This window comes from Amblyraja radiata, chromosome 15 (genome assembly GCF_010909765.2).
Source record: "Amblyraja radiata isolate CabotCenter1 chromosome 15, sAmbRad1.1.pri, whole genome shotgun sequence".
In the NCBI taxonomy this organism is placed as follows: Eukaryota; Metazoa; Chordata; class Chondrichthyes; order Rajiformes; family Rajidae; genus Amblyraja; species Amblyraja radiata.
This window is the reverse complement of record NC_045970.1, coordinates 27369572-27395985: the sequence shown is the minus strand read 5'-3', so window position 1 is coordinate 27395985 and position 26414 is coordinate 27369572. Positions and strand designations below refer to the sequence as shown.

Here is a 26414-nt window from a genome sequence, read left to right as displayed (position 1 = left end):
GGCTGGGCATGTATACTCTGAAATTTAGAAGGATGAGAGGGCATCTTATTGAAACATATAAGATTAATAAGGGTTTGGACATGCTAGAGGCAGGAAACATGTTCCCAATGTTGGGGGAGTCCAGAACCAGGGGCTAGTTTAAGAACTAGTTTAAGAATATACTTTGCCGTGGATTGTCACCTTGTCGTGGTGGAGAAGCTTGTGTGGTCCTGATTCTGAGAGCGATGCTGTCTGGAGCTATGTTCCTGGTAGGGTCACCCATGGCGGTAAGGTCGAGGGGGAGGTCTCTGACAAAGAGCAATCCAACCAAGGCCTCAACGGTGGAACAGGTGGAGGATGATGGCTGACTTTAGTGGAACATCACAATGGCTGGGAAGGCAGATGAAGGCTGCAGCAGAAAAGGGTCACAGGTCGTCTTGGACTCCATGCCACTGGATCCTGACCCAGATCTGTAAAGGACGGTGTGGTGGCTGTCTGTGCACCAGTCTCCCCATGTTAAACAAAGTCACGCACAGTCGTCCACTGTGAGAGGACATTCATACTCGTATCGAGTGATCGCCGATGATCATGAGTTTAAGAATAAGTGGTAAGCCATTTAGAATGGAGAGGAGGAAAAACTTTTTCACACAGAGAGTTGTGAGTGTGTGGAATTCTCTGCCTCAGAGTGTTCTCTGGATGCTTTAAAGAGAGAATATCTAACTTAGGGATAGCAGAGTAAAGGGATATGGAGAGAAGGCAGGAATGGGGTACTGATTGTGGATGATTAGCCATGATCACATTGAATGGCGGTGCTGGCTCGAATGGCCGAATGGCCTACTCCTACACTTATTGTCTATTGTCTATTGAGTTGGCAAGTGATAGGTGGATCCATGTAAGGAGGGATTGATTGACAGATGAGTCAGTGGGGGAAGAGGAAGGTGCAGATAGTCACAAAAGCTGGAGGTAATCCCAAAATCAGTCTGTACATCAAAGTTGTTAAGAGTTTTATTGTGTGCAGTCTACCATTAACTGAATCATTTCCCTTCACATTTGTCCTCCCAAAGTGCAACACTTCATACTTTTCCAGATTAAAATCCATCTGCCATTTGTCTGTGTGTATCTGTGACTTTACATCCTTCTTCACTGTCCGTCAATCCACTCATTTTTTTGTGTGTCATCTGCAAATTTACTAACCAATCTATCTACATTTTCGACCAAGTCATTTATATATAATCACAAACAACAGAGGTTGTAGCACTGATTTTCGTCAATGCCCCAGCAAACTCCTTTCTTGCCTATCTCAGTAAAATGCCCAAGCATGTTAGTATAACCCACCCTGGGCTCACTATCCTCCATGACATGCTCCGTGACAAATGTTGATGCAAAGTACTTGTTTAGTACCTTGACTATGTCCTCCAACTCCAAGTATGAATTTGCTCCTTTATCATTGAGTGGTCCTACTCTTTCATCCCACTTGCCAGACATTTCAGAGCCCTTTTTAATTTAAAGATCGAGTGTGACTTAATCATCCTAAACCTTACACATGCTTCCTTTCTCTTTTTAACCAAATTTACAACTTCTCTCATCGTCCAAGATTCCCTTACCTTGCCATTCCTATCCTTCCTCCTAACCCAGAATATGCCAGTCCTGAACGCTGATCTGCTCGTCTTTAAATGATTCCCAAATGTCAGACAAAATTAACTGCAGGTGCTGGAATCTTGAACAATGAATCCTGCACTTTGTGTTATGCTCCCAGACGTCAGATGAAGACCCAATAAAAACTGCTCCCTATTGTCCCCAGCTCCTACCTAATAATTTTCCCTTCCCTAGCCTGCTACTTAACTCCCTGAACTCTCTTTGCAGCATTTAATTTTGCTTCCGGCCTGTGTCATTGGTATTAATAATGGACCACGATCGCTGGCTGCTTATCCCCCCCACCTCTCAGAATGTCTTGTGCCACTCAGTAAACATCCTTGACCTTAGCATCAGGGAATCAATACACAATCTTGGAGACTTGCTCACAGCCATAGAAATGTGTGCCTGTACCCTTAACTACAGAGTCACTTATCACTATTGCTCGCCTAGACTCAGACCTACGCTGCTGTTCAACAAAACCAGCTGAGGTGCCACTGTTCTGGCTGCTGCTGCTCTTTGCCCCGATCATTCAACAAACAATTCAGATAGAGCAGGTGGTAAAATATAGCTGCTGACATCAGACCAAAAATACATTACTCTGGGGTGGCATCTTTGAATTTTATGACCCTGAAATGTACTGACGGGATAAAAATGATGTACCTTAAGCAATCAAAAAGCTGGCAGTTATGAATAATTATTACCGATACATGGATTTATCTTCATGTATGAAGTCAAACTTCTCTTTATATCAGGTTTCAAGAATGTGATAATGATAAATTTGAAATAATGATATAACCTATTGAAAGCCTACAGATCAATCCACCAGATCAAAACATTCACTGTTTTTTAACTTTGTGATGAAAGATATACAGTGCGATACAGCATTCCTGTCTGTGGAGACTAGAGACATACATATGCAGCTTCCTGACAACAGGCTCCGATTAGCCAATTGTCCAAATATGGGTAGACGTGCAAATGCCTCAGCATATAAGTGTGCAGTGACAGTCAATAACTCCGCTGATGACTGAAAAGAAATAAGGGGAATGAGTTCAGAGCAATATATTAAATAAAGCAGAAAGAAAGATTGTTACTATGGCAATCCACAGAAGGGCCCTTTTAAACAGTTTCCTTTTTGGGTGATGAAACACCTAAAACCGTTTTGAAAATGTTCTATATTTATTCCCTCAAAGAATGAATGTCCAGCTCCTGTCCTGTCCAGGTCCTGTCAGTTTTAGGCAGCAACCAGTGCATTGAGTTTATGTCTGAATGCTAAACACCTGGAGTTTAGCTTATCAAAGATAATTTATGGAAAACCCATATTGAGCCTGGTACTTAGAGATTACCAAGCTAATACTGTAGAGGAAAGTAGTAGTTCAGATATAAATTTTGTCAAGCATTTATAAACACTATGTAGTAGACTTTAAATATTAGAGATAGCTATAATGGGAGATCCAAGCATTCAAATTTCGAAAATGGCTGGCAGCTTGTAACTGTAAATGTACCCTGGGATAGCAGCCCAGAGGCATGGTCGTCTTCAGTCCAGTAATAGGTCTGTTCTTGGTGTGAAGTGTGGAAAGCTGAGGTAACTGACATAAAGGCAACTCAGGTCGCTTCTGAGTCCCAATCCACAAAAGTGACGATAACTGTACATTCTGGACTTCCCCTTATCTAGACGATCAGAGCATAATAGGGGAAGCACAAACAACTCATGATCTTTACAGAATTGGCCTGAAATTACAAGATGGGCTACGTTTGATTGATATGGTTGAACAGCCTGTGGCTTGAACAAGTTTGTCACACCACCTCTGCTGAAGCCGTTCTTGATTGGAATGGGATGATTAAAATGTTTCTCCTTGATCCTTTTTCCACATAGTAATCCCAGTGAATGTCTACCATTATTTATTGCTTAAATAATGTAAAATCCTCTCAAAAGCTGCAATGCATTCAACATTATAGCTAGAGTCAGGCAAACATAATCTGATGCCAAGTGTAGGGCTCTGTGGTACCAGGTTCTATTTGTTGGTTGGTGAATTGGATGATCCACATATCTCTCATTCCAGTCAATACAAGCATACAAAAAGTAGGAATGCCTATCTGATTTACGCAATAGGCTCTTCCATGATTTAGGAATTGGAATTTTGGGACATGACTGAGAAGAGCAGGAGTGAAGCGGGAATCCTGCCTGGTATTCTATTGTACTTTTCCCAGAAGTCAATAATGCAGCTTACTAGGAACAAGGCAACAGCCAAGGTCAAAACTATGTATACTATGTATACTATCTAAAAGACCCGATGAAAGTTAACAAAGACGAGGACAAACGTTAAGAAAGTTGCCATATTAGAGATCTATTTTGGTTGTGAATGATAATGGATCAAAAAGTAAGCATGACTGCACTTTTCAGTGAAAAGCAGCTGTACGGCACATCAGCGCGTAGTAGAAACAAAGAACTGCAGATGCTGGTTAATACACAAATGGACACAAAGTGCTGGAATAACTATGTGGGTTAGGCAGCATCTCTGGAGAACATTTCAGGTCTGAAGAAGGATCTAGACCCGAAACGTCACCTATCCGTGTTCTCCAGAGATGTTGCCTGACCTGCTGAGTTAAGCCCCTGTCCCACTTACGTATCCTTGGCACGCTAATTACGCAACCTCGTGGTTGCGTTGAGGCGCGACGGTCCCGCGAAGGTCGTGCGCGACTTCATGCGTCCGCACAGCCGTCTGGAGCGCGTGACGTCATTTGAAGATGGACACAAAATGCAGGAGTAACTCAGCGGAACCAACAGCATCTCTGGAGAGAAGCAATGGGTGATGTTTCGGATCGAGACCCTTCTTCAGTCTGAAAGCAGGGTCTTGACCCGAAACGGCATCCATTCCTTCTCTCCAGAGATGCTGCCTGTCCAGCTGAATTACTCCAGCATTTTGTGTCTATCTTCAATCTTCTTGGCCCCGTTCTGGGAGTAGGAGTGGGGGCGGATCTGGACCGCAACGGCCGTGAGCCCCAGGCCGAGCTCAACGATCGTTTCCTTGCTTCTGTTGCTGTTGGAGGTGAGACGTTGCGTCGCGCCATGGTCTTGGGCCTGTCCCACTTTGGCTGTCAGTTACGCGACAGGCCGGTGGCGTGCGAAGATTTCGTTCGCTACAAAATTTCGGAGCGCCGCACAACTCCATACCTCTCCGCGCTTCTCAGTGGGACCGGCCCCGCGCGGCCACACGATACCCGTGCGCCTTAACGCGACGACAAGGTCGCGTAATTTGCATGCCAAGGGCACATAAGTGGGACAGGGCCTTAACTCCATCACCTTGCGTCCTTTATCAGTACATTGTGTTTTTCTTTCCAGTGTCATTTGATTGAAATTTGTTTTTTGTTTTATCTTGATAATAATCATTTTCAGATCATGTTGCATCACTCTGGAAAATCAGTAGGAAAATAGGACACTTCTAAGCATGTGACAATCGGGCCCTTGACAATATTTCTGTATCGAAAGTGCCAAGGACAGTATAATAGCTTACACAATGCCTCTTTTGCAGCACTGCAATAAAACTCTGACCATGTTTTTCTGCTTCGAACCTCTCCCCATACATCCCATAGAACAGAGCCAGAGTACATCACCCCACCCTTCCTCCTTTAATCTCCATCAACCGTAGCACAAGGCTCTTCCCCAATCAAACCCAATCCGGGTCCATGTTCACCAGCCATCCCTGACCCACACACTCCTATCTGTGATCCAATACCAAAGCAGCACATTTTTGATTGAGGAAGTATGCAATACTCATCCAAGGGCAGAACTGAAGTTTGAAGCAGGGGTTGGGGTTGCCAGAACCAGAGCAGTCTTTGGTCTCCAGGAATGCTTACTTACTCAGATTCAGATTCAGATTCAACTTTAATTGTCATTGTCAGTGTACAATACAGAGACAACGAAATGCAGTTAGCATCTCCCTGGAAGAGCGACATAGAATATGATTTCAATAAATAAATCTATTTACATGCATACAGTCATAGTGTTTTTCCTGTGGGAGGAGTGTCCGGGGGGGGGGGGGGGATTGGCAGTCACCGAGGTACAGTGTTGAGTAGTGTGACAGCCACAGGGAAGAAGCTGTTCCTAGACCTACTGGTCCGGCAACGGAGAGACCTGTAGCGCCTCCCGGATGGTAGGAGGGTAAACAGTCCATGGTTGGGGTGAGAGCAGTCCTTGGCGATGCTGAGCGCCCTTCGCAGACAACGCTTGCTTTGGACAGACTCAATGGAGGGGAGCGAGGAACCGGTGAAGCGTTGGGTAATTTTCACCACCCTCTGCAGTGCTTTCCGGTCGGAGACAGAGCAGTTGCCATACCATACTGTGATACAGTTGGTAAGGATGCTCTCGGTGGTGCAGCAGTAGAAGTTCACCAGAATCTGAGGAGACAGATGGACCTTCTTCAGTCTCCTCAGGAAGAAGAGACGCTGGTGAGCCTTCTTGACCAGTGTTGAGGTATTGTGGGTCCAAGAGAGGTCATCGGAGATGTTGACCCCCAGGAACCTGAAGCTGGAAACACGTTCCACCTCCGTCCCGTTGATGTGGATGGGGGTGTGCGCGCTGCCCCTAGACTTCCTGAAGTCTACAATGAGCTCCTTGGTCTTCTTGGAGTTAAGGGCCAGGTTGTTGTCAGCGCACCATGCTGCTAGGAGCTGGACCTCCTCCCTATAGGCCGACTCATCATTGTTGCTGATGAGGCCAATCACCGTTGTATCATCTGCATACTTGATGATGGTGTTAGTACCATGTACAGGTGTGCAGTCGTAGGTGAAGAGGGAGTAGAGGAGGGGGCTCAGCACACAGGGTTCTTTAGTAACTTGTCAGTTTCTTTGTTGAACTAAATTAAGGCGCATGTTGCAATCAAAAGCGCTTGAACAATTGGTTGGGAAGAAAGCCAAACTGGGGTGAGGGTTGAAGAAGTGTGCTTGTCTAACCTAACAGACTGGGGTCTGTTGGTTAGAAAGTCCAGTATCCAGTTGCAGAGGGAGGGGTCGATGCCCAGATCACCGAGTTTGGTGATCAGTTTAGAGGGTATAATGGTGTTGAATGCTGAGCTGTAATCGATGAACAGCATTCTTACGTAAGTGTCTCTGTTGTCGAGGTGGGAGAGGTACTCCTGTTCTTGCGGTAGGCAAACTGATAGGGATCCAATGTGGGGGGTAGGCAGCCTTTGAGGTGCGCCAGGACCAGCCTCTCGAAGCACTTGGTGATGATGGGAGTAAGTGCAACTGGGCGGAAGTCGTTGAGGCTTGCCGCAGTGGAATGTTTTGGCACCGGCACGATGGAGGCGGTTTTAAGGCACGTGGGGACAACTGCTTGGGCAAGTGACAGGTTGACGTGGGGACAACTGCTTGGGCAAGTGACAGGTTGTTCTGTTCTTTTGGGTGTACAATACATTTCTTGAGTTATTTAGTTGTGAAATGGCTTTCTCGATTTCTTGTTAGGACTAGTGGCAAAACAGAACCAAACTGGCTTTTGAGAAAAAGAGAACAGGACTTTCATGTCAAGATCTGAATTGTGGCTGAGGAGGTCTTCGAACTGTTCTTTCCTGTAGATGTTGACTGATCTCTTTGTGGTAAGTTCTTGGCTCTCAGCAGAGTGGAGTCTGTCTATAGATGACCTTGACAGTATTGAAGAATCCATGCATTTCATAGCTTCCAGTGATTTACAGGGCCTACTGTGCTCTTTCCACCCACCATTGTTTAGGTCTCTGGATGGTGGGAAAGCACAAGGTAAAATGTTATGGCAGAGTCTTGCAAATGGCAGGTGGAGTTTGATCCGAGCAAGCGAGGAGTTGTACTTTGGGAGATAAAATGTTAGGCAAAAATATACAATTGATGGAAAGACCCTTAACAGCATTGATGTACAGAGGGATTTGGGGGGCCAAGTCTATTACTCCCTTAAAATGGCAACACAAGTAGATAAATTGGTAAAGAAGGCATATGGTATGTTTGCCTTAATTGGATGGGGCCTTGAGAATAAGAGTCAGGAAGCCATGGTGTAGATTTATGGGACTTCCGTTGGGCCATATTTAGAGCATGTACTTCTGATCACCCCAAAACAGGAAGAATGATGCCTACATTAGGCATTAGGTATAGGGTGAGGTTGAATTGTTTTCTCTGGATGCCGGAGGTTGATGGGAGAACATAGATAGGATAGACACAGAACCCTTTTCCCAGGATGGAAACATCAAATACTTGAGGGCATTGTTTTAAGGTGCAAGGGGCAAAATTTAAAGATGCGCAGAGCAAGTTTTGTTTTACACAGTTGATGGTGTGTGCCTGGAACATACTGCCAGGGGTCGTGGTAGAGGCAGATATGATAGGTACACAAAAAGGCTGGAGAAACTCAGCGGGTGCAGCAGCATCTATGGAGCAAAGGAAATAGGCAACGTTTCGGGCCGAAACCTTTCTTCCTGAAGGCAGATATGATAGTGGCTTTTAAGAGACCTTTGCATGGGTACATGGATACGAAGGGAATGGAGGGATATTGGCATCATGTTCGGCATGGACTTGGTGGGCCGAAGAGCCTGTTCTTGTGCTGTATCATTCTATGATACATATTGAATTACCTGCAGGAAGTGCCCTGAGAAGGGAACTGGTTAATGGAGATGGAAGAACAAATTAGGGAGTGATGGAGAATCATTGAAATTGGCTCTGCTGTAGGTTAGGATCATTTCTTACTTGCCAACATGAACCATAAATAAAGTGGAGATGAATTTCTACAGCTAACTGAATTTGAGATGAATGGCCCACTGTTCCCTCCTATGATGGTGTAAAAGACTTTAGTAGGGATGAACATCCTCACGGTGCTGTTGTCTTCCTTTCATTTGAACTTAGTATGTGGTGGAGATCCTATCTGCTGCATCTATAAATGAATGCACTCCTTACTACAATTTGGGGATAACTCTTCAGCCACCAGGAGAAGATGGTTGAGGATCCTTGCAGTGGCACACACCAAGGAGATGTCTCAGTGGTTATCACAATCAAATTTGAATCCTTTCTTGATCCTGATTGCTGCATCACTCAGATCCTCTGATATATCCTCTTCCCAGATGTTGGTAATGAAATTCTGCATCTGTGACTGTTTTTGGTTGTGGCCAAATTTTAGATCAGCAGGGATACCATTTGCTCCCCATATTAAAAGAAACCAGGCACAGGTAACTTTCATTCTACAATCTGAAGTGTGAGACTTGGAAATATCAGAATCCTCATGGACTATACCAACCGTGACTGACCCAAAAACTCCTCTACTGTCAAAGTATAGTAATTCGGAACTTCTACATCAACATTACCAAGTTGTGTGAGGCACACTCAATGTGAGACTATCAGTTTAAAGAATAATGTGCTTTAATGTGGAGAATCACACCAGAGAACGTGAGAATCACACCAGTTTACCAATAATGCCTTAGGTCATATGATAGTAGAATTAGGCCATTCGGCCTATCAAGTCCACTCCACCATTCAATCATGGCTGATCTATCGTTCCCTCCTAACCCCATTCTCCTGCCTTCTCCCCATAACCTTTGACACCTGTACTAATCAAAAATCTATCTGTCTTGAAAATATCCACTGACTTTGTCTCCACAGCCTTCTGTGGCAAAGAATTCCACAGAATCACCACCCTCTGACTAAAGACATTTCTCATCTCCTTCCTGAAATCACGTCCTTTAATGCTGAGGTTATGACATCTAGTCCTACACGCTCCCACTAGTGGAAACATCCTCTCCACATCCACTCTATCCAAGCCTTTCACTATTTTGTACGTTTCAATGAGATCCCCCCTCAATCTTCTAAACTCCAGCACCTTAGAAAAAAAGGAGCAGCACAGTGACGCAGTGGTAATTGCTGCCTTACAGCACCAGAGACCCAAGTTCGATCCTGACTACGGGTGCCATCTGTACGGGTTTTGTAAGTTCTCCCTGTGACCGCGTAGGTTTTCTCCCACACCCCAAATACGTATAGGTTTGTAGGTTAATTGACTTCGGTAAAAGTGTAAATTGTTCCTAGTGTGTAGGATAGTGCTGGTGTACGGGGATCGCTGGACAACGCGGACCCGGTGGGCCGAAGGACCTATTTTCGCTCAAGATCTCTAAAGTCTAAAAGTCTAAAGAAGGGACGGTACCTTCAAAGAGTGAACTTTACATTGAGATTCCAGTTGCCTGTCACTTTAAATCTTCATTCCACTCCTGTATTGACTCATAAAGAGTTTTCTCATTTTACTACCTTGCAGATTTTTACGTGTAATTTATGTACAAGTTATGTATGATTTATGTTTTTGTATGTTTGTCTGAGTCTATGTGCCTGTAATGCTGCTTCAGGTAAGATTTTCATTGTACCTATATCCCACCGTACTTGTGAATTTGATAATAAACTTGACTTGATGTTTCAGATTTTTCTGAATCCATCCTTTCTGCAGCAAAAGCTAAGTCACAACTTATGAAGTTTATGATGATAATTGCTTTTTGCTTCCTATTCTCATAATTAGGATGGAGGACCTAAACATTCTAAATGTGCGAGATTTTGTCTGTTGTTTTATTTTGGTATTTTTGTAAACTATACAATTTCAGACTCAGTGGCATTATTATAGAGAACACTTTTGTTAACTTGAAATCCATGTGCATTCCAGCCAGAAATATAATGATATGTGACAATTTAGTTCACTATATGTGGTAATTGAAATATATAACCTGGGTTGCAGTGGTTAAAGTGAAATTTCTTGCTTGTTTCCTTTTTCTGAAAGATTGATAATAATTGGCTCCGACAATCAATCTCTCCCAACAATTCCTGCAAGTTATTTAATGGAATTACCTATAGTGTCTGCTAAACTGTGTAGATAGTATTGTTTCCATGCTCAAGTGTGGCATAGTCCATGCTCCAACAGACTATTATAAGGAGACTCCAGGTTGAACAATTCATCGAAAACAGCAAATCGCAAATCTGAAACATGCACTCCAAATGCGGCTGCAATCTTGCTTGCCACGTACAAGGTCCTCAGATTCTCAACATCACAAGGACAAAACTAATACTCAGTATTAAGTACTAATTAGTACTAATTAGTATTAGTACTAATACTAATTAGTACTAATACATCAACACTGACGCTAGCATATTTATTGCTGAAGTTAAAATCATTTTGATAAGAAAATCCTGATTTGAGAAAGTATTTGTTCAGAACTGTTGGGGTTTCTTCTGTTATCAATATTACTTCGACCAATAATAAAACAAAAACTGGACTTTTATGAATTAGTAAGGAAAAAAAGGTCCTACATACGTTATAGCAGTGTTCCGTTCCTGAAACCTGTTTGTAAACCCAGTGTGCAAGTCGAAAATGCAGCATTCCCACATGGCAGAAGATGCATGCTCCTCAGCAGCCAGCAAATTCATACCCAATATTCACCCCAATGTACAGGCAATGTACAATGTACAGATCGTAAGCTGGGGAGGATATGTAGGCCATTCTGTCCTTCATACGCAGTCTGCTCAATTAATGATAACAAGTGCACTTTGCCTCAGCGCCACTTTCCAGCACTCACTCATATTCTATTAATATCTTCCTGTCCAATTAAACCTATAATGGCACCATAAAGAAAAATGTGGCAAAATCATCTTATTTTGGCGATGTAGCCGCTATCCGTTCCATCCATTTGAATATTTTTGTATTTCTTTGATTGTAAGTCAAAATACCACAAGAAAATAATTGATGCAGCTGAACCTGTCTCAGATCTTGTATGTTACAGGACTTTGCTTCATCATTTTATGTACAAAATATATGTAAACTTCACTTTAAAATGTTGAACTTACTTACCATAGGATCCCTTTCTCCTCCCACCAGTTTTTTTACGGCACCATCCTTTAGTGATACAGAACGGATTGTGCTGCTCTCACTGTCTGCAACAAAAAGGCAATTCCACTCCCGGGGAGCTACACACAAGCCTGATGGCTGAGCAAATCCTGCTTTGCGAGGATAGGAATTGTTTCTATTTTCCTCATGACCATTTCCAGCAAAACGAACGCAAGTTCCCTTCTTGTACTCACTGGGAGGCACAGGTAAATTGATATGCACATTAATAAAACAAATATAAATATATAAGCTGCATTACATCATTTTAGATGTGTTTACTTAGAATGAAAATGTAAATATTTTCTTTTTTTACGAGGCTATGTAGTTAAACACAAGTTATACACAAATTACTGCAATATTTGAATTAGATCAACAGTTTAGACGATTTAAAATTTCTGTATGTGATCCAATTCAAATAATGAACAACATGTTCTCTAAAAAATAATTGGTACCTATTCATAGTGAACAACATAGCAATTTCTTTCTTCTGCATATTCCCCACTATTTTGGAAAGCACATTAACCAAGTGACACTGCCTGGAATGCATCTGAACAGACTGGCAGCAGCCACAGAGGTATGTGAATGCTTTTAGATTTTATTTTTGGTTTGGACTCCCTGGTGGATCACAGGGATACAGAAAAGCTGCATCTAAATTTCCCAGTGCTGTTCTTTGGCCTAAACCAATAGCAGAAATTTGCTGTTTAACGACATGAGGCCATGATACTGTGTTATTTGCGCATAAACTATGCAGTAACTTGCAATAGGAGTATTGTGTTCCGATTTGGTCATCCTGCTACAGGAAGGATGCTGTTCAGCTGGAAAGAGCATAGAGAAGATTTACAAAGATGTTGCCAGGACTTGAGGGACTAAGCTATAGGGAGAGGTTGAGCAGGATAGGACTGTTTTCCTTGGAATGCAGGAGGATGAGAGATGATCATATCGAGGCATACAAGATTGTTTAGTAGGGGAATCAAGAACCAGAGGACATAGGTTTAAGGTAAGATAGGAATAGTTTAATAAGAACCTGAGGTGCAACCTATTCACACAGAGGGTGGTGCGTATTTGGAATGCACTGCCAGAGAAGGTAGTTGAGGTAGTTGTAGGTACTATAACAACATTTAAAAGACATTTGGATAGGTACATGGACAGGAACGGTTTAGAGGTATATGGTCCAACACAGGCATGTGGGAGTAGTGTCGATGGAACACATTGGTTGGCATGGGTAAGTTGGGCCAAATGGCCTGTTTCCATTCTGTTTGACTCCACAACTTCAGGCGAGCTTTTTGAGATGTGTCATCTTCCTGTTAGCTACAGGAAAATGGCATCTTACTGTCTGCTTTGACATGAACTGTATTGAATGGCAGAAAGTTCCCACATGGTAGCAATGAACTAAACATAGCAGAGAAAGTCATGTCAATTTTAGTAACTACCCTTTCAGAATGTGTACGAATTACTGCCCAATCAAGTTTGCTAGCTGCGAAATCAGCGGCAACAAGTCTAAATTCCCATATATGTTAATTTTGGGTGGTGATTTAAAAATATATAACATTTAAAACTTTACACGCCCCACTGTTCTTTTCCGCTCTAATTCAGTCTCATTTTCCTTCTCATTCTCTACCATATTTTATGCCCATCATTCACTCCAACATTCTCAAGTCCGTTCACTGTTAATTTCATGATCGTTTAATCTGTCTGGTTAACTTTCCCAAATCACTCATGTCCCAAATTTCCATATTCCCTTGCAGCAACTAGGATCAGGCTAGGATTCTATTCCTTGGAGTGCAGGAAGATGAGGGGTGATCTTATAGAGGTGCACTAAATTGGGTAGATGCACTGAGTCTCTTGCCCAGAGTAGGGGAATCAAGAACCGGAGGTGATAGATTTAAGGCGGGGGCGGGGGTAGATGAGACAATTTAAAGGGAACCCGAGAGGTAACTTTTTCACACAAAGGGTGGTAGCTGTGTGGAATCAGCTGTTGGAGGAGATAGTTGAGGCAGGTACTATTGCAACGTTTATGAAACATTTAGACAGGTACATGGATAGGGCAGGTTTAGAGGGATATCGGTCAAACGTGGGCAGTTAGGACTAGAATAGTTGGGACATGTTGGCTGGTGTGGACAAGTTGGACCAATGGGCCTGTTTCCACGCTATAAGATTCTGCCTCTATAACGTGTACTTTTTGCATTAATAAAACAAGTGATTCTGGAAGCTCTCAGCAGGTGAAGCATCATCTGTGGAAAGTGAAACAGGTCCGAAAGCTTTTTTCATGCTGTGTAAGAGAGAAAACCAATTTGTTTTTAGTGGTCAATAAGATGGGAGGAATTATGAGAATTTGCCTCGCAAAAAAAAGTTTAAAAAGTCAAATATGCAAAGGAAAATTGAATTAATAGCAGACAGCATTTCAATTCACTCTCGGAACAAATTATGGCAACTAGCTTAGGCTGTGGATTGTTTCCATTAGATTGTTTCCATTCTCAAGCTTTGTTTACATTTACTGATATTTAGCAGATATAAATAGACAGCTCCACCAATTAAACCATTCCTGATATAATAGCTGAAATACTCTAGGTAAAACTATTCCTTCGCAGTCTTCCTGGTTTTTTTCGAACCAAAAAAAAAATATTTGAAAATTAGTTTCAACCTCAAAATATTTCAAAGTTTTACTCGAGCAACAATTAAAACAAGTAAAATCATGTCATTTTGATTGGATATTTAGGATACATGAACCTAATGATCAATTCTTGAGCCATATCCTTTTTGTACCGTTCCATTGAGAGGCATGATTTTTGAAAAACTCAGTTTACATTGCACCACTTCTTTTAATTACATAATCTGAATACATTACAATGCAATTAATAATTTGGCGAAACGCAGATATTTTTCTTAATGAACATTTTAATGTAGACAGAAGAAAAAATGATAACGCAATGAAAAACTGAAACCAAATATCACTACCTAAACGAGCATTCTTGGAGACTTTGGAATTCCAGCCACATCATCGCACAGTTTGTACTGGAATTTAAATCATGCAGCTTCTATAAAGAGTGTGCAATTACCACTTGACAGAAAACTATCAATGCCAATCTGTTAATTTTAACTCCAAATGAAGGTTATGTAAGTTAACTCAGTTCAATACTGCTGCAGGGTGACTTTCAGAAATTACTAAAATATTATCTTTAATGACTTACGTTCCACCTGGAAGTTTTCCATCTTCTAAAAAAATGACCCATATTTGATGAGTGCCGGCCATTGCAATAAACAAAAGATTGTGTTCAGCATGACCTGGATATAGAACAATTAAAAGTTTGGGAATTAATTTCAAAGTATAATTTTTTTGAGAGAGTTTGATAAGGTAGATTGTGAAAGATGTGAGAGTCTAGAACTAGGGATCATAACTCAGAAGAAGAGATTGATTGTTTAGGACTGAGATGAGGAAGATTACTTCAATGAGAAGAATGTAAATCTTTGAAACAGTTAATCTAGTCATGCACAAGGATATTCAAGACTGAAATCTAAATATTTTTGGGGGACTAAAGGAAGGGAAATGAGGATAACATGGGACAGCAGAATTTATGCAGGTATTCAGCCTTGATTTTATTGAATAGAAAAGCAGGTTCAACAGGCTGCACAATTTATCTACCTATACATTTAAAGAAATATGGGCATTACTTGCAAGACCAGCATTTATTATCCATCCTTAAAAAAACAGAGTTTTACAGCATTTTAAATGTTAAATACTTTTATATTCTGCCAAAGGCATTAAGATCAGTTAAGCCCACTGCGGCGACCTAATTGGCGAGTTTAGAAGAATTTAGGAGAGTTTGAAAAAGTGTCATGTTGAAGACCTCATCAGACTATATAGAAGACTTCATTTGACTATGATGAAGACTAGCTTCGACTAGCTTCGGGAAAATTGGACACCGAATAGTGGAGAGTGAAGACGACCTCCTTCGATCTTCTTCGACTATGTTGAAGACCTCCTTCGACCTCTTTCGACTATGTTGAAGACTATCTACGACTACCTTCAACTACCTTCGACTACCCTCGATTACCTACGAATAACATGCCGACCTACTACAACCTATATCGACTAAACCTATGAGTAAAAAAAATATAGATTTTTTTAATGGTGACCTTTTTTTACTCGTGTTGAAAAATACGCCGCAACCTAGCTGAGGCCTCGAGTATGCGGGGACTACTCTCAAGCATGGAGAAGAGTTACAAACACCTCCTAGGATCTCGTGTCGACCACGCTGCGAGTATGAGTCGAGGGCAAACTCTTCTAAATTCTCCAATTAGGTTGCCGCAGTGGGACAGGGGCTTTATTTTCAACATGTTTATTAAAGATCTAGAAGAGGATCATGCACTAACCTTGATTTAAAATTAGTATAATTAATCTTAAAAATAATTTGTGCAAGCATGGTTGTTGTTAATGGTTTAAACAATCTCTATCTTTGCAGGGACTTTAAAAGCATTGCATTGTAGCATTATCAAACAAATATTGACATCAAGCCACGGATAATAGGATGGATGAACATAAGCTTTAAAAGAGTTTATTAAACATTAAGAGAGAGGGTATGGTTTAGATAGATAATTCAAGAGCACAGGCCCTCAGCTGCCAGTGCACAGCCACCAAGAGTGAAGTGAATAAATTACAGCAGGAGGCTTGAATTAGAGAGCAGATATTTTAGCCAGGACTTAAAAAGATTACATATTGCGTTGAGGCGAGTTATGAATACAAGATTGAGAACGTAAAATTGAGGTATTGTTTAAATGAGCACCATATAGGTCAGAAATGAAATACAAGTAAAATGTAATCCAAGTAAAAATAAGCAGAAGAGTTTTGAGTAAAGTTTACCGAGAATAGAATAAGAAAGAGTGTGTTGCAATAGTCAAGTCCAGAGGGAAAAAAAAGTCATAGATGAGGTTTCAGCAAGAGATGAACATCCACTTGCATAATTAACTGAAATGCTGCTTCAGCGTTGAATTATAAACAAGGTAGCTGTATGAAAATATTATACAATAAGAAAGACTTGCATTTAGGTTAAGCGCAAATATTGTCAAGTTCTCCAGGAAAAAGATTGCTTTTCCTCAAAAAATAGTGCAAATCAATCTCATATCGCCGCTTTAGATGGCAAATTCACAGAAATAGCTCTTTTGGCCTAACTAATGCTACACTTAGGCTTTCTCTCTTACGTCTGAACCAATGTAATATCCTATTCCAGGACCATCAAATACCTATGTGCTTTACCCTTAAATGCGTCTTTACTATTTGCCTCAGCTACTCTGTGAGGAAGTGTGCTCCACATTCTCACCACTTTGGTTCTTCAAAATAGTTCTTCTGAATTTCCCATTTGATTTTGTAATTAGTATGTTACATTGATAAATTCTAGTTTACCACATTCCTAACTAAATATTTGTGGCATTTGACAAATATTTCATAATGTTAAAGATTTATGTATTCTCTTTTTACAAGAGAGAAGAAATGCAAATCTGTTTATCCTTTTCTGAAATACAGTATCACTGCCATTGCAGGACTTTAAATTCCTCACTGACACTTCAGTTCGGATTCTGTGCTTCAAGTCTCTGAGTGGAATTTGTAACCACGACTTGTGTCTCAGAGATATGAGCCACCACTAAACCATTACTAATTATGGGGAAATATACCGTGATATTGCTAATCCATTTGCATTAAATTTGTTGAGTTTCTTGTTTAATAATCTTTTATGTGCTGAAAAGTGCCATTGAATACTAACTTTGAATTGAACTTTTCCTGACCATAACGCCCACATAGAATTTGTATACATTCCTAAATTCAATAAATTCTGCAATAGAACCATTATAAACACAGAAACAGATCTTCAGCCCACCACGTCTGTCTTAACCAGCAATCATGCATTTTACCTGAATTCCATTTTTTTCTCTCACATCCCCATCAACTCTCCCACAAATTGTACCACTCACCAAAATGATAAGAGCAAATTAGAATGACCAGTTAGGAATCTGCATGTCTTTGGGATGAAGTAGAAAAATAGGGTACCTTAGAGATGTCTATACAAACATATGAAGAACATGCATAGTCCACACAGCCAGGGCCAAGTGTCAGGATTGAACATGGGTTGTGGTAGAGTTATGACATAACTCTACCACAGCACCTCCCTGTATCCCTTGAAATTGGCATATTTAACATGGTACATCTAAATGTAAGCTTGGCAAATCTATTTATTTACTTACATAGAAGTCCACTCAGTTCAGTGGGTCCATGCAGTTTGCAGCAAAGTCATCCCATTATTTCCACTGCCCCATTCTACTTCCTTGCACCCCGGCAACTTATTTTCTTCTAGTGCCTATCAACTTCCCTCCAAGTCCTTTAAAGTTTATCAGTACTAAGAGTTAATTTACAGAATTAACCTACCAGCACATCTTTAGGATGCGAGAAGAAACCGGATCACCTGGAGGAAACCCACACAGACGTGGGGGAAAAGAGTGCAGACTCCACACAGGCAACATGAATGAATCAGGAATGAAGCAGGTCTCTGTGGCCGTGAGGCAGTGGAGCTACTGTTGCACCACCGTACTTACTGCTGTCACAATTTGTTGTGCTCCCTGAATCACTTGCTGCATGATGTTGTGAACTATACACAACCAAAACTATTATCTGATAGAACACATGTAGTAGCAAAATAATATTATCTTCAGGAGGAAAACAATCACACACTGACACAATTAGGTTATGGTTTGAGTAGAGATTTGGTTCTCACAAGGGAATACTTCAAATACAAAACGTACAAAATTGCAAAGATGAATTAAATGCAGCACATATTGAAAAGATTAAATGGGTAGCTGTTGTCAGTGACTATTCTCCAAAATACCATCTTACAAAATAATTCCTACTAAATTCAATATTTTAGCTTTTAGGAATATCAGACTCCTGCATTAATATCCTGGATAAGTTTAACCTCTTTAATTCAGTTCCAAATCTGATGATTGTTAAAATAATAAAGTTAAATGGGACAAATCTCCTGTGGAGATCCACAATGGATCACCTGGTGGATATTGTTGGCAATATCCATATAGATTGTGGGTTGCCATTGAGGATGTCTAGGATACAATTGTATTGGGACGAGCAAAGAGCCAGTTCCTTGAGTTTGACGGTGAGTTTGGAAAGAACTGTAGTGTTGAACACAGAGCTGTGGTCAGTGAACAACAACATGACAAATGTGTTCCAGAGCTGAGGAGAAAACCAGTAAAGTCGCATCCACTGTTAATCTGTTGAGGTGGTAGACAAATTGAAGTAACTGGTGCAGGAGTTGTTTTGTATCTTAACCAACCTCTCGCAGCACTTCATCACAATGGACGTGAATGCCACCGGTTGGTAGTCACTGAAGCATGACACATTGCTCTCCTTGGGCACTGGCATTATGGATGTCCTTTTAAAATAGGTGGTGTCCTCAGATGGTAGTAGTGAGAGGTCAAAGATGTTTGTGAAAACTCCAGTTAGTTGGTCTGTGCAGGTTTTGAGAACATGGCTAGGTACACAACCAGGCCTGACGCTTTCCAAAGGTTCACCTTCCAGAAGGATCTTCAGACATTGGCCTTAAAGGCTGAGATTACAGGGTCATCAGATGCTGAGGTGGCCCATGAAGATGCATTATTATTCTCCCTTTCTAAGTGAACATAAAAAGCATTGATGTCTGAGAGTGATGTATCACTGTCACTTGAGCTACACCTCCTTTGTAAGAAATGCTGGTGTGCAAATGTCTAGCTAACTGCATAGTGGAAGATCTACCTGAATATTTTAATTGTTCAAACATTCGTCAAACTATTTTAGGATGCTCTTTGTAAAGTAAATATTTCTATTCAGCAGGTAAAAATATCAAAGGTAAAGTCAGTTCTAGTTTTGTTCTGATCTATAACAGTTAATGAAAAAATATTATTAACTCAATTGAAGTTTTGAACTAATAAAAATAGAAACGTACAAAACAAAATATAATGTTATCAAATTATTTCTGTGCTTACAATTCATCCATGAAATCAGTGCGTTTCACATCAAGAGTCAAACACAACATCCGCTTAAAAATTAAATGAGAAGGCATAACAAACTAGATTTGCCCCGTTATCTTCACAGACAGTACTAAGTGGCCATGGCTAAATAACACCTCATTATCCAATCAAACATATACACAGCTAATTTTAGACAAATTATTAGTTTCACTAAACATGATGATTATTAGATTATACTAAATTTAATCTTCAAATTGTAAAATAAATACCTCTTTCAGATGGTTCTACAATCTCATATGATCGAATGATCCAAGAAAATACAGACAGGTGTAAGTGGCACTTTGTCACTTCTTGACAGGTTGAGTAAAAGTCGTAAGTACAAAGCATCCCATTAAAGTTGTTTATCTTTAAATGGGTTGAAACCAAACAATAACAATGCCTAACAGTAGCATCCAAAAGTGTAAGAATAGAGATCTATAACTCATACCAACCCCTATTTCAAGAAAATAAATAGCAAGCATGTCATATGAATACATGCATTAGTTATTGTGTCCCTATCATGGATAACCTTAGCTTCCCCTGGAAATATTTTTCAATGTTGATTAAATAATTTAAAAATAGCCGATAAGCTTGATTTCTAATGCAGAGATTTTCAGATTTCCACAATGTTCTGCTGTCGTACTTGTATTCCTTTTATAAACAAGTGGTAAGACTTTGTGAAATTATTTAGGAATTGGGAAAATGGAGGTCATCTGAAAATGAAGGTAGTATAAAATGTATAATTAAGAGGAAATGTTTGTGAGTCTAAGTCACCGTTTTTTCCTCTACTTTCCTCCTCTTATCATACATTCCTACAATGCCAGGACTGATCAACGCTTAGCTCAGAGGCATAACTGGTGTGGAATGAGAGAGAGGTTTTGTTTAATCAGTTCAACTGCCTCCTTACAGATGTTCCTTCGCCGTGAAGCTGTTCAGTCAACTTTTAAAGCTCTTTAAAATAGATCAAGAAGCTTTTTTGGTGAACAATAAACTAATTCTAATTGTTAAAAGAGCATCAGTCAGCTTGCCTCTTCCGGCATGGTCCAGACTCAGCCTAATGCTCGGAGCCTGACTCTCTGTTTATCAGTGGGGCATAAGGTGTGGCTGGCCAATCTCATGAGACCCCACACTAGGTTATTGCCAGTTAAATTAAAGTTAAAAATGTTAAATAAATTAAAGTGTTACAAAATCAAAAACATATTAAAAAATTGAAATTATCAATGACATCAAATAAAAAGCTTAATTTACCTTTCCTGCAACAACTAATTTTGCCAATTCATTTTGATTGCTAATATCAAAGACCCATACCAACCTGGCCACATTCACTTTTCACTGTGATCATCAGGAGCCTGAGAACTATTACCTCTAAGTTCAAGAACAGCTACTGTCCATCAACTGTCAGATTCTTGAACCACTCTGTACAACCCTAATAACAACCCTACCACAGCAGCGAACCACTACCGATATTGCACTTCTATGTTGCTCTACATATTTTGTTTTTTGCACTATGAGGATCTTTTTTAAAGAATAACGGATAATTTATTATATATTCATTGTTGTTGTTGCATCTAATGTGCCTGTAAAGTTGTCACAAGCAAGAAGTTAATTGTTCTGCTTCATATCTATTGTGTATGCCTGATAATCATTCTCTTGAAGTGGCCCACTATACCTATGTTAGGTTAATGTGTAAAAACAAAGAACTGCAGATGCTGGTGTATACCATAGATAGTCACAAAGTACTGGAGTAACTCAGCAGGTCAAGCAGATTCTCTGGAGAATAAGGATAGGTGATGTTTTGCGTCGGGACCCTTCTTCAGACTTGACGTTTCGGGTCGGGGCATCTTTTGCTCCAAGATGCTGCCTGATCTGCTGAGTTACTCCAACACTTTGCCTATTTTAGGATAATGTGGTACAGGTTTGGCAGGCTTCTTTTCCAGCCAAATACCTGGGAAATCAGTATATGTTCATGCAGCTGTGGTGGATTCCACAAGGACTCCTCCAATGTGTTGCAGGTGCCTTATTGGGAATAATAAGTCATGAGCAGATCTGGGCGTAAGAATCAGCCAGTTATATTTTGGTTCTTAACTAAATAAATTGTTTCCTATTTAATCACAAGATAGAAATTAATATCCAATCATAGAACGATACAACATAGAATAAGCCTTTCAGCTAACTGTGCCCCTACTGTATTTTGAAAGAGCAATTCAATTAGTCAGTGCTCTTTTCCCTTAACTCTGCAGATCTTTCCCTTTCAAGTATTTAGCTAATTCCTTTTTGAAAGTTATCATTGAATCTACATCCACCCTTTCAAGTTTTCCTTTCCAGATCATAAACATTTAAAACTGTTTTTCCCTTAAAGCTTCTGGTTCTTTTGCCAATCAGCTTAAATCTATGTCCTCTAGTTACCGAGCCTTTTGCCACAGGAATATTAGCTTTTGTTACTCTATCATAGTCTTACATTATTTTGAACATGTGCTGGGAGGAACTGCAAATGCTGGTTTAAACCAAAGGCAGACACAAAAGGCTAAACTCAGCTGGTTAGACAGCATCTCTGGAGAAAAGGAATAAGTGACATTTCGGGTCGAGACCCTTCTACAGATGCATGTTCTGGTTAATCTTTTTCACTTGTTGGGGGGAAGTTTCTCTAGCCTTTGTTCGTAACTGCTGTGGTATTTTTCACTGTCCCGCAGCCATATTCCAGGCAGAATCTAGAGAATTATTAGTCAATTCTTCGAGTAGTTTACCACAATGATAAGTAACTAATGGTTACAAAATATATAGGACAGTGCAACATTGGTCATATATAACAAGCACACACGTCCTTCAATCAATGTGGTGGTTAGGATAGCCTGTTTTTTCAGAATTCTCACAACCACTGAATGATAGTGTGATTGGAATGGAAAATATGTTGGCCAGAATTGAGTGAGATAAACGGGCAGCATGTGAAATATTAATGTGTTTATAATTTTTGTCTTTTTTTTTGCTGATCTTGAATTCTTTAATTTCAGGTAACCTGTTATCTGTTTTTTTCTCTCCTTCTGATCTAGCTTGGATCTCTCACACAAACCCTTTTTTCCCCAATTCCATTCTAGCCCACTACAACCCAGTTTCTTTCCCCTTCCCCACCCACTTCATTTATCCACATCAACATTTCTCATTGGGCCCCCTCTCCCACCATTCCTATTTGCCCGCACTGCCTTCCTGTGTTGATTCCTTGCTTCACCTTCCTTATCTATCAGATCCCATCATCTGCAGCCTGTCATTATTTCCACCCTTCCCTCTGCATCTGTCCGCATCTGTCAAGCAACACCTCCTCGCCTGGATCCACCTATAATTTTCCAGTTCTTGCCCTACTCCCCTACCTCATCTCTTTATACTGGCTAGCTCCCCTCTATTCTTTCAAAACTGATAAAAGGATCCTGCAAAACATTGACTTTCCATTTTTTCCTCGGAGATGCTGTTTGACCCGCCAAGTTCCTCCAACAGATTGTTGGTTACTCCAGTTTCCAGCATTTGTAGCTCTTGTGTCTAAAGACACAATTCTGATGTGGCTGTCGTACTTGTCAAATTTTAAGTTGAATTTGTTGGTAACATTGTAAAAGAAGGCTATGTAATATATTTGATATGTTAATTGCTAAGGGATTAACAATTTCTGAAAGGAAGGCATCGGCTTTTTTCTGGGGGTGGTCTACACAGTGGCCTTTTCCAATGTACAGTATATTAGCCATGACATTCCATACTGAAGCCCGAGCAATTTTACTACAGTAAATAAAAATTCACACAATCATAGATTTAAGGTGATGGTGGTGGGTGTATGGAATGAGCTGCCAGAGAAGGTAGTTGAAGAAGGTACTATCGCAACATTTAAGAAACATTTAGACAGGTACATGGATAGGATAAGTTTAGAGGGATATGGGCTAAACGCAAGCAGGTGGGATGAGTGTACATGGGACATTTGGGTGGTGTGGAAGAGTTGATCATTCAAGCATCTGCAAAGCAATAATAAACCAATGATCTATATGAAATACTTAAGCTTAAATGATTTCACAAACCACAATGTGCACACAAGGAAATAATCAGAGTGGATACACAATTAAAACCATAATCAGGCCAGATTGGTGAGCTGCTTCAAGTTTGCAGGTTGCCTGGAATGAATTTATGGGCACTATCTTCTACTGGCAAGCAAATTGCATACACATTTTTTCTCGCAGAGGGTACCTGAATCACTGGAAATCACTACCCCAGAGATACAAAGGCTATTTCATTAGAAACATTTAAAGTAGAGATGGATATATTTATAAAAGACTGGTGGACTGAGGACTATGGGGGTCTGGTAGAAGAAGATCTGAGCTTTGGGGTAGAATTTCATAGTTCTGTTTGGGTTGCATATGACAATTAAACACTCTTGATTCTTGATCAGCCATGATCAGATTGTATGGAAGCAGGCTAGAAGGGCTTGGTGGTCTGTCCTGTTTCAAATTTCTTCTGGGTTCCAGCATAATGGCAATTCCCAGCATAACACACAGCCTCTGTAAGCTTGACTGGAGAATGGCGATTATAACCAGTGATGCACTAAAATATCATTAAAAACTATGAAATGTGCCCAATTTATTCAAATAATAAATAAGGTATGTTTTACTTACTTTTCTGTACACAGCCATTTCTACTTATTTGAAATTAATGGGACAGTGGATTTGTACCTAATTAATCTGGCAAAGGTTCTGTAGTCAATTTCCCCGTTTAAATACTAGGAAGTATTTGTGAGGAATCCAATAATGTTTAAGTGTCCCATGACTAGCAATTACACAAGCAGAAGTTCAGAATATCTAGCTTAATTTCAGTCCCAAATGTCTGCCCAGTTAAGTGGGTAAAAATTGGTACTTCCATCATGTTTTTAACATCATGATTAATCTGGATCACATACGCATGAGGAAATATATTTTTCCATTCACCACTTTTCCAATCCCCACATTTTAGTTAATTTTTTAATATATATTCCAAGCGTTTATCATTGTTTATTATGGTGTTCACAGAGAACTATATTTACATATCTGTTGTGCTGCTGCAAGGAAGAATTTCATTGCTCTGTTTTGGGACATATGACAATAAACCACTCTTGACCAGTCCCGTTGTGACCAGGGTTGTACCTCCTAGAGAATTTTAGTTCCCTTATCCTTAGACATAATTTCCGCTAGTCAAAATTGACCTTGGAATTTCTTTCGCTCACTGCCTACATACAGAAGTACACTCCAGCATGATTCTTCCACCTAATCTGGTGCCAACTACAAGTGTTGAAGTGAAGGCCTGTGTATTGGTTTGATATATACTCAAAGGCGTGCCACTCAGAACTACCGAGAAAACCTTAACATTTAACGTGGCCCCACTTAGCTACTAAATTGCCAGCTTTAAACAATATTGTCAGTAGAGTTTCAGAAAAATAACCTTCATTTGAAAAAGTAAATTAGTACTGAACGGAGCTAGAATCTACACTCTTGGACTGGCTTAATCACTCACTAAGGTCCCATGTATTAAGATCTTCCATGCTGTTAAATTGCCAAGTAGGTGGGATCATATAGTGATTGATTGGTAATTTGTATTTGGTTTAAGGTATTACAACTCCTATGCCTCAATTTGTTAGTTTCCATGATCTTTTCCTCAGTAAAAACGGATAAGTAATCATTTAATATCTATCCCACTTCTTGTGTTCCATAGTCGGCAATTTTTCCCTAGTTCTTGCCACATTCATAGCCTTTTTTTTTAAACTCAATTTTAAGTCTATTACTTTCAAGCCTATTAATTTAATACTCTTTTAAACTGCTCTCATTTTGAGATTCTGTGTGTTCTGATTTAGAAAGACAACAATACTAAAAGAAAGATTTTAAAATTCTATTAAGACTCATTCAGAGAATAAGTAATGTTAGGCTAATAGAATTACTCCAGGTTGCTATGGCTATGGTGTTCTATGTTGGACAAGATTTTTGACATAAACCTTTGTCTTAATCTAAATTAGTTATTACTCTACATTCCAAACACTTTACAAATGCTTCCGTTAACGATACAAACAAAAAATCAAATATTCCTTGATGTTCATGCATGCAAGATATAGAGATAAATATGCCTTCAAAAGCGAAAAACCAGAAGCCTGCCGCAGATAATAAACTAGAAGGAAACATTCAGTCTTCCTGACCCTGTGGCGTCTTTGTTCTTGTTCACACGCAATTAAAACTTTAGAGTAACAGGGTTTCAGTAGAGACAAATTCCTAATCTCTGGAAAGTTAACAACATGCATTCTAACAGTAGCAATTCAAGGGCCACTATCCACAAAACAAATCAGTGCTGAAGAGCCTCACCCCGAGTCACTTCCTGCTTTCTCTCCCATCCTGATTGATAATGCTGTACACTGTGGACTAGGATTCTATTAAAGAGGGGAAATTGCTGTTCACAGCCACTGCTCTCAAGAGAACTGCAAAATGTTGTAACATGAGAGCAACAGTCTTTCGATAAAGAGTAGAACAAGGCAAGGAAAATATTTTGGAGGAGACAAAAGAGGGAAGTAGAGTCGTGGAGATGTACAGCATACAAACAGCGGTCGGCGCACCTTGCCTATGCCAACCAAGTTGTCATTCTGGTCTAGTCCCATTTGTCTGTATTTGGTCCATAGCCCTTCCTGTTCATGCATCTATCCAAATGTCTTTCAATAAAGATATTTTAAATAAAAGAGAATGGAAATTAAATCTAGCAGTAATTTCAATTATTAAATCAGTACCAGAATTAACTCATTGCTCTCATTCCTTCAAGGAAAAGTAATATCTAATTCACTAAAGTGTTTTCCACGGAGACGTGGCATTTATTCACTAACGGTGCTAAAGTACAGATTCTCAGATTGGCTTTTAATTCT

The 26414-nt window shown here is 40.1% G+C and overlaps 1 protein-coding gene across 1 annotated transcript in view; it reads right to left on the bottom strand.

The window, feature by feature from the left end:
* Positions 1 to 26414, bottom strand: part of nhlrc2 (NHL repeat containing 2) — an 80956-nt gene that overhangs the window by 20384 nt on the left and 34158 nt on the right. Inside the window, exons 6-7 of the mRNA XM_033033915.1 lie at positions 14662 to 14755; positions 11438 to 11666 (exon numbers count right to left, since the gene is read on the bottom strand). Of these exons, the coding sequence (XP_032889806.1) occupies positions 11438 to 11666; positions 14662 to 14755 (323 nt within the window). The remainder of the gene's footprint in view (positions 1 to 11437; positions 11667 to 14661; positions 14756 to 26414) is intronic.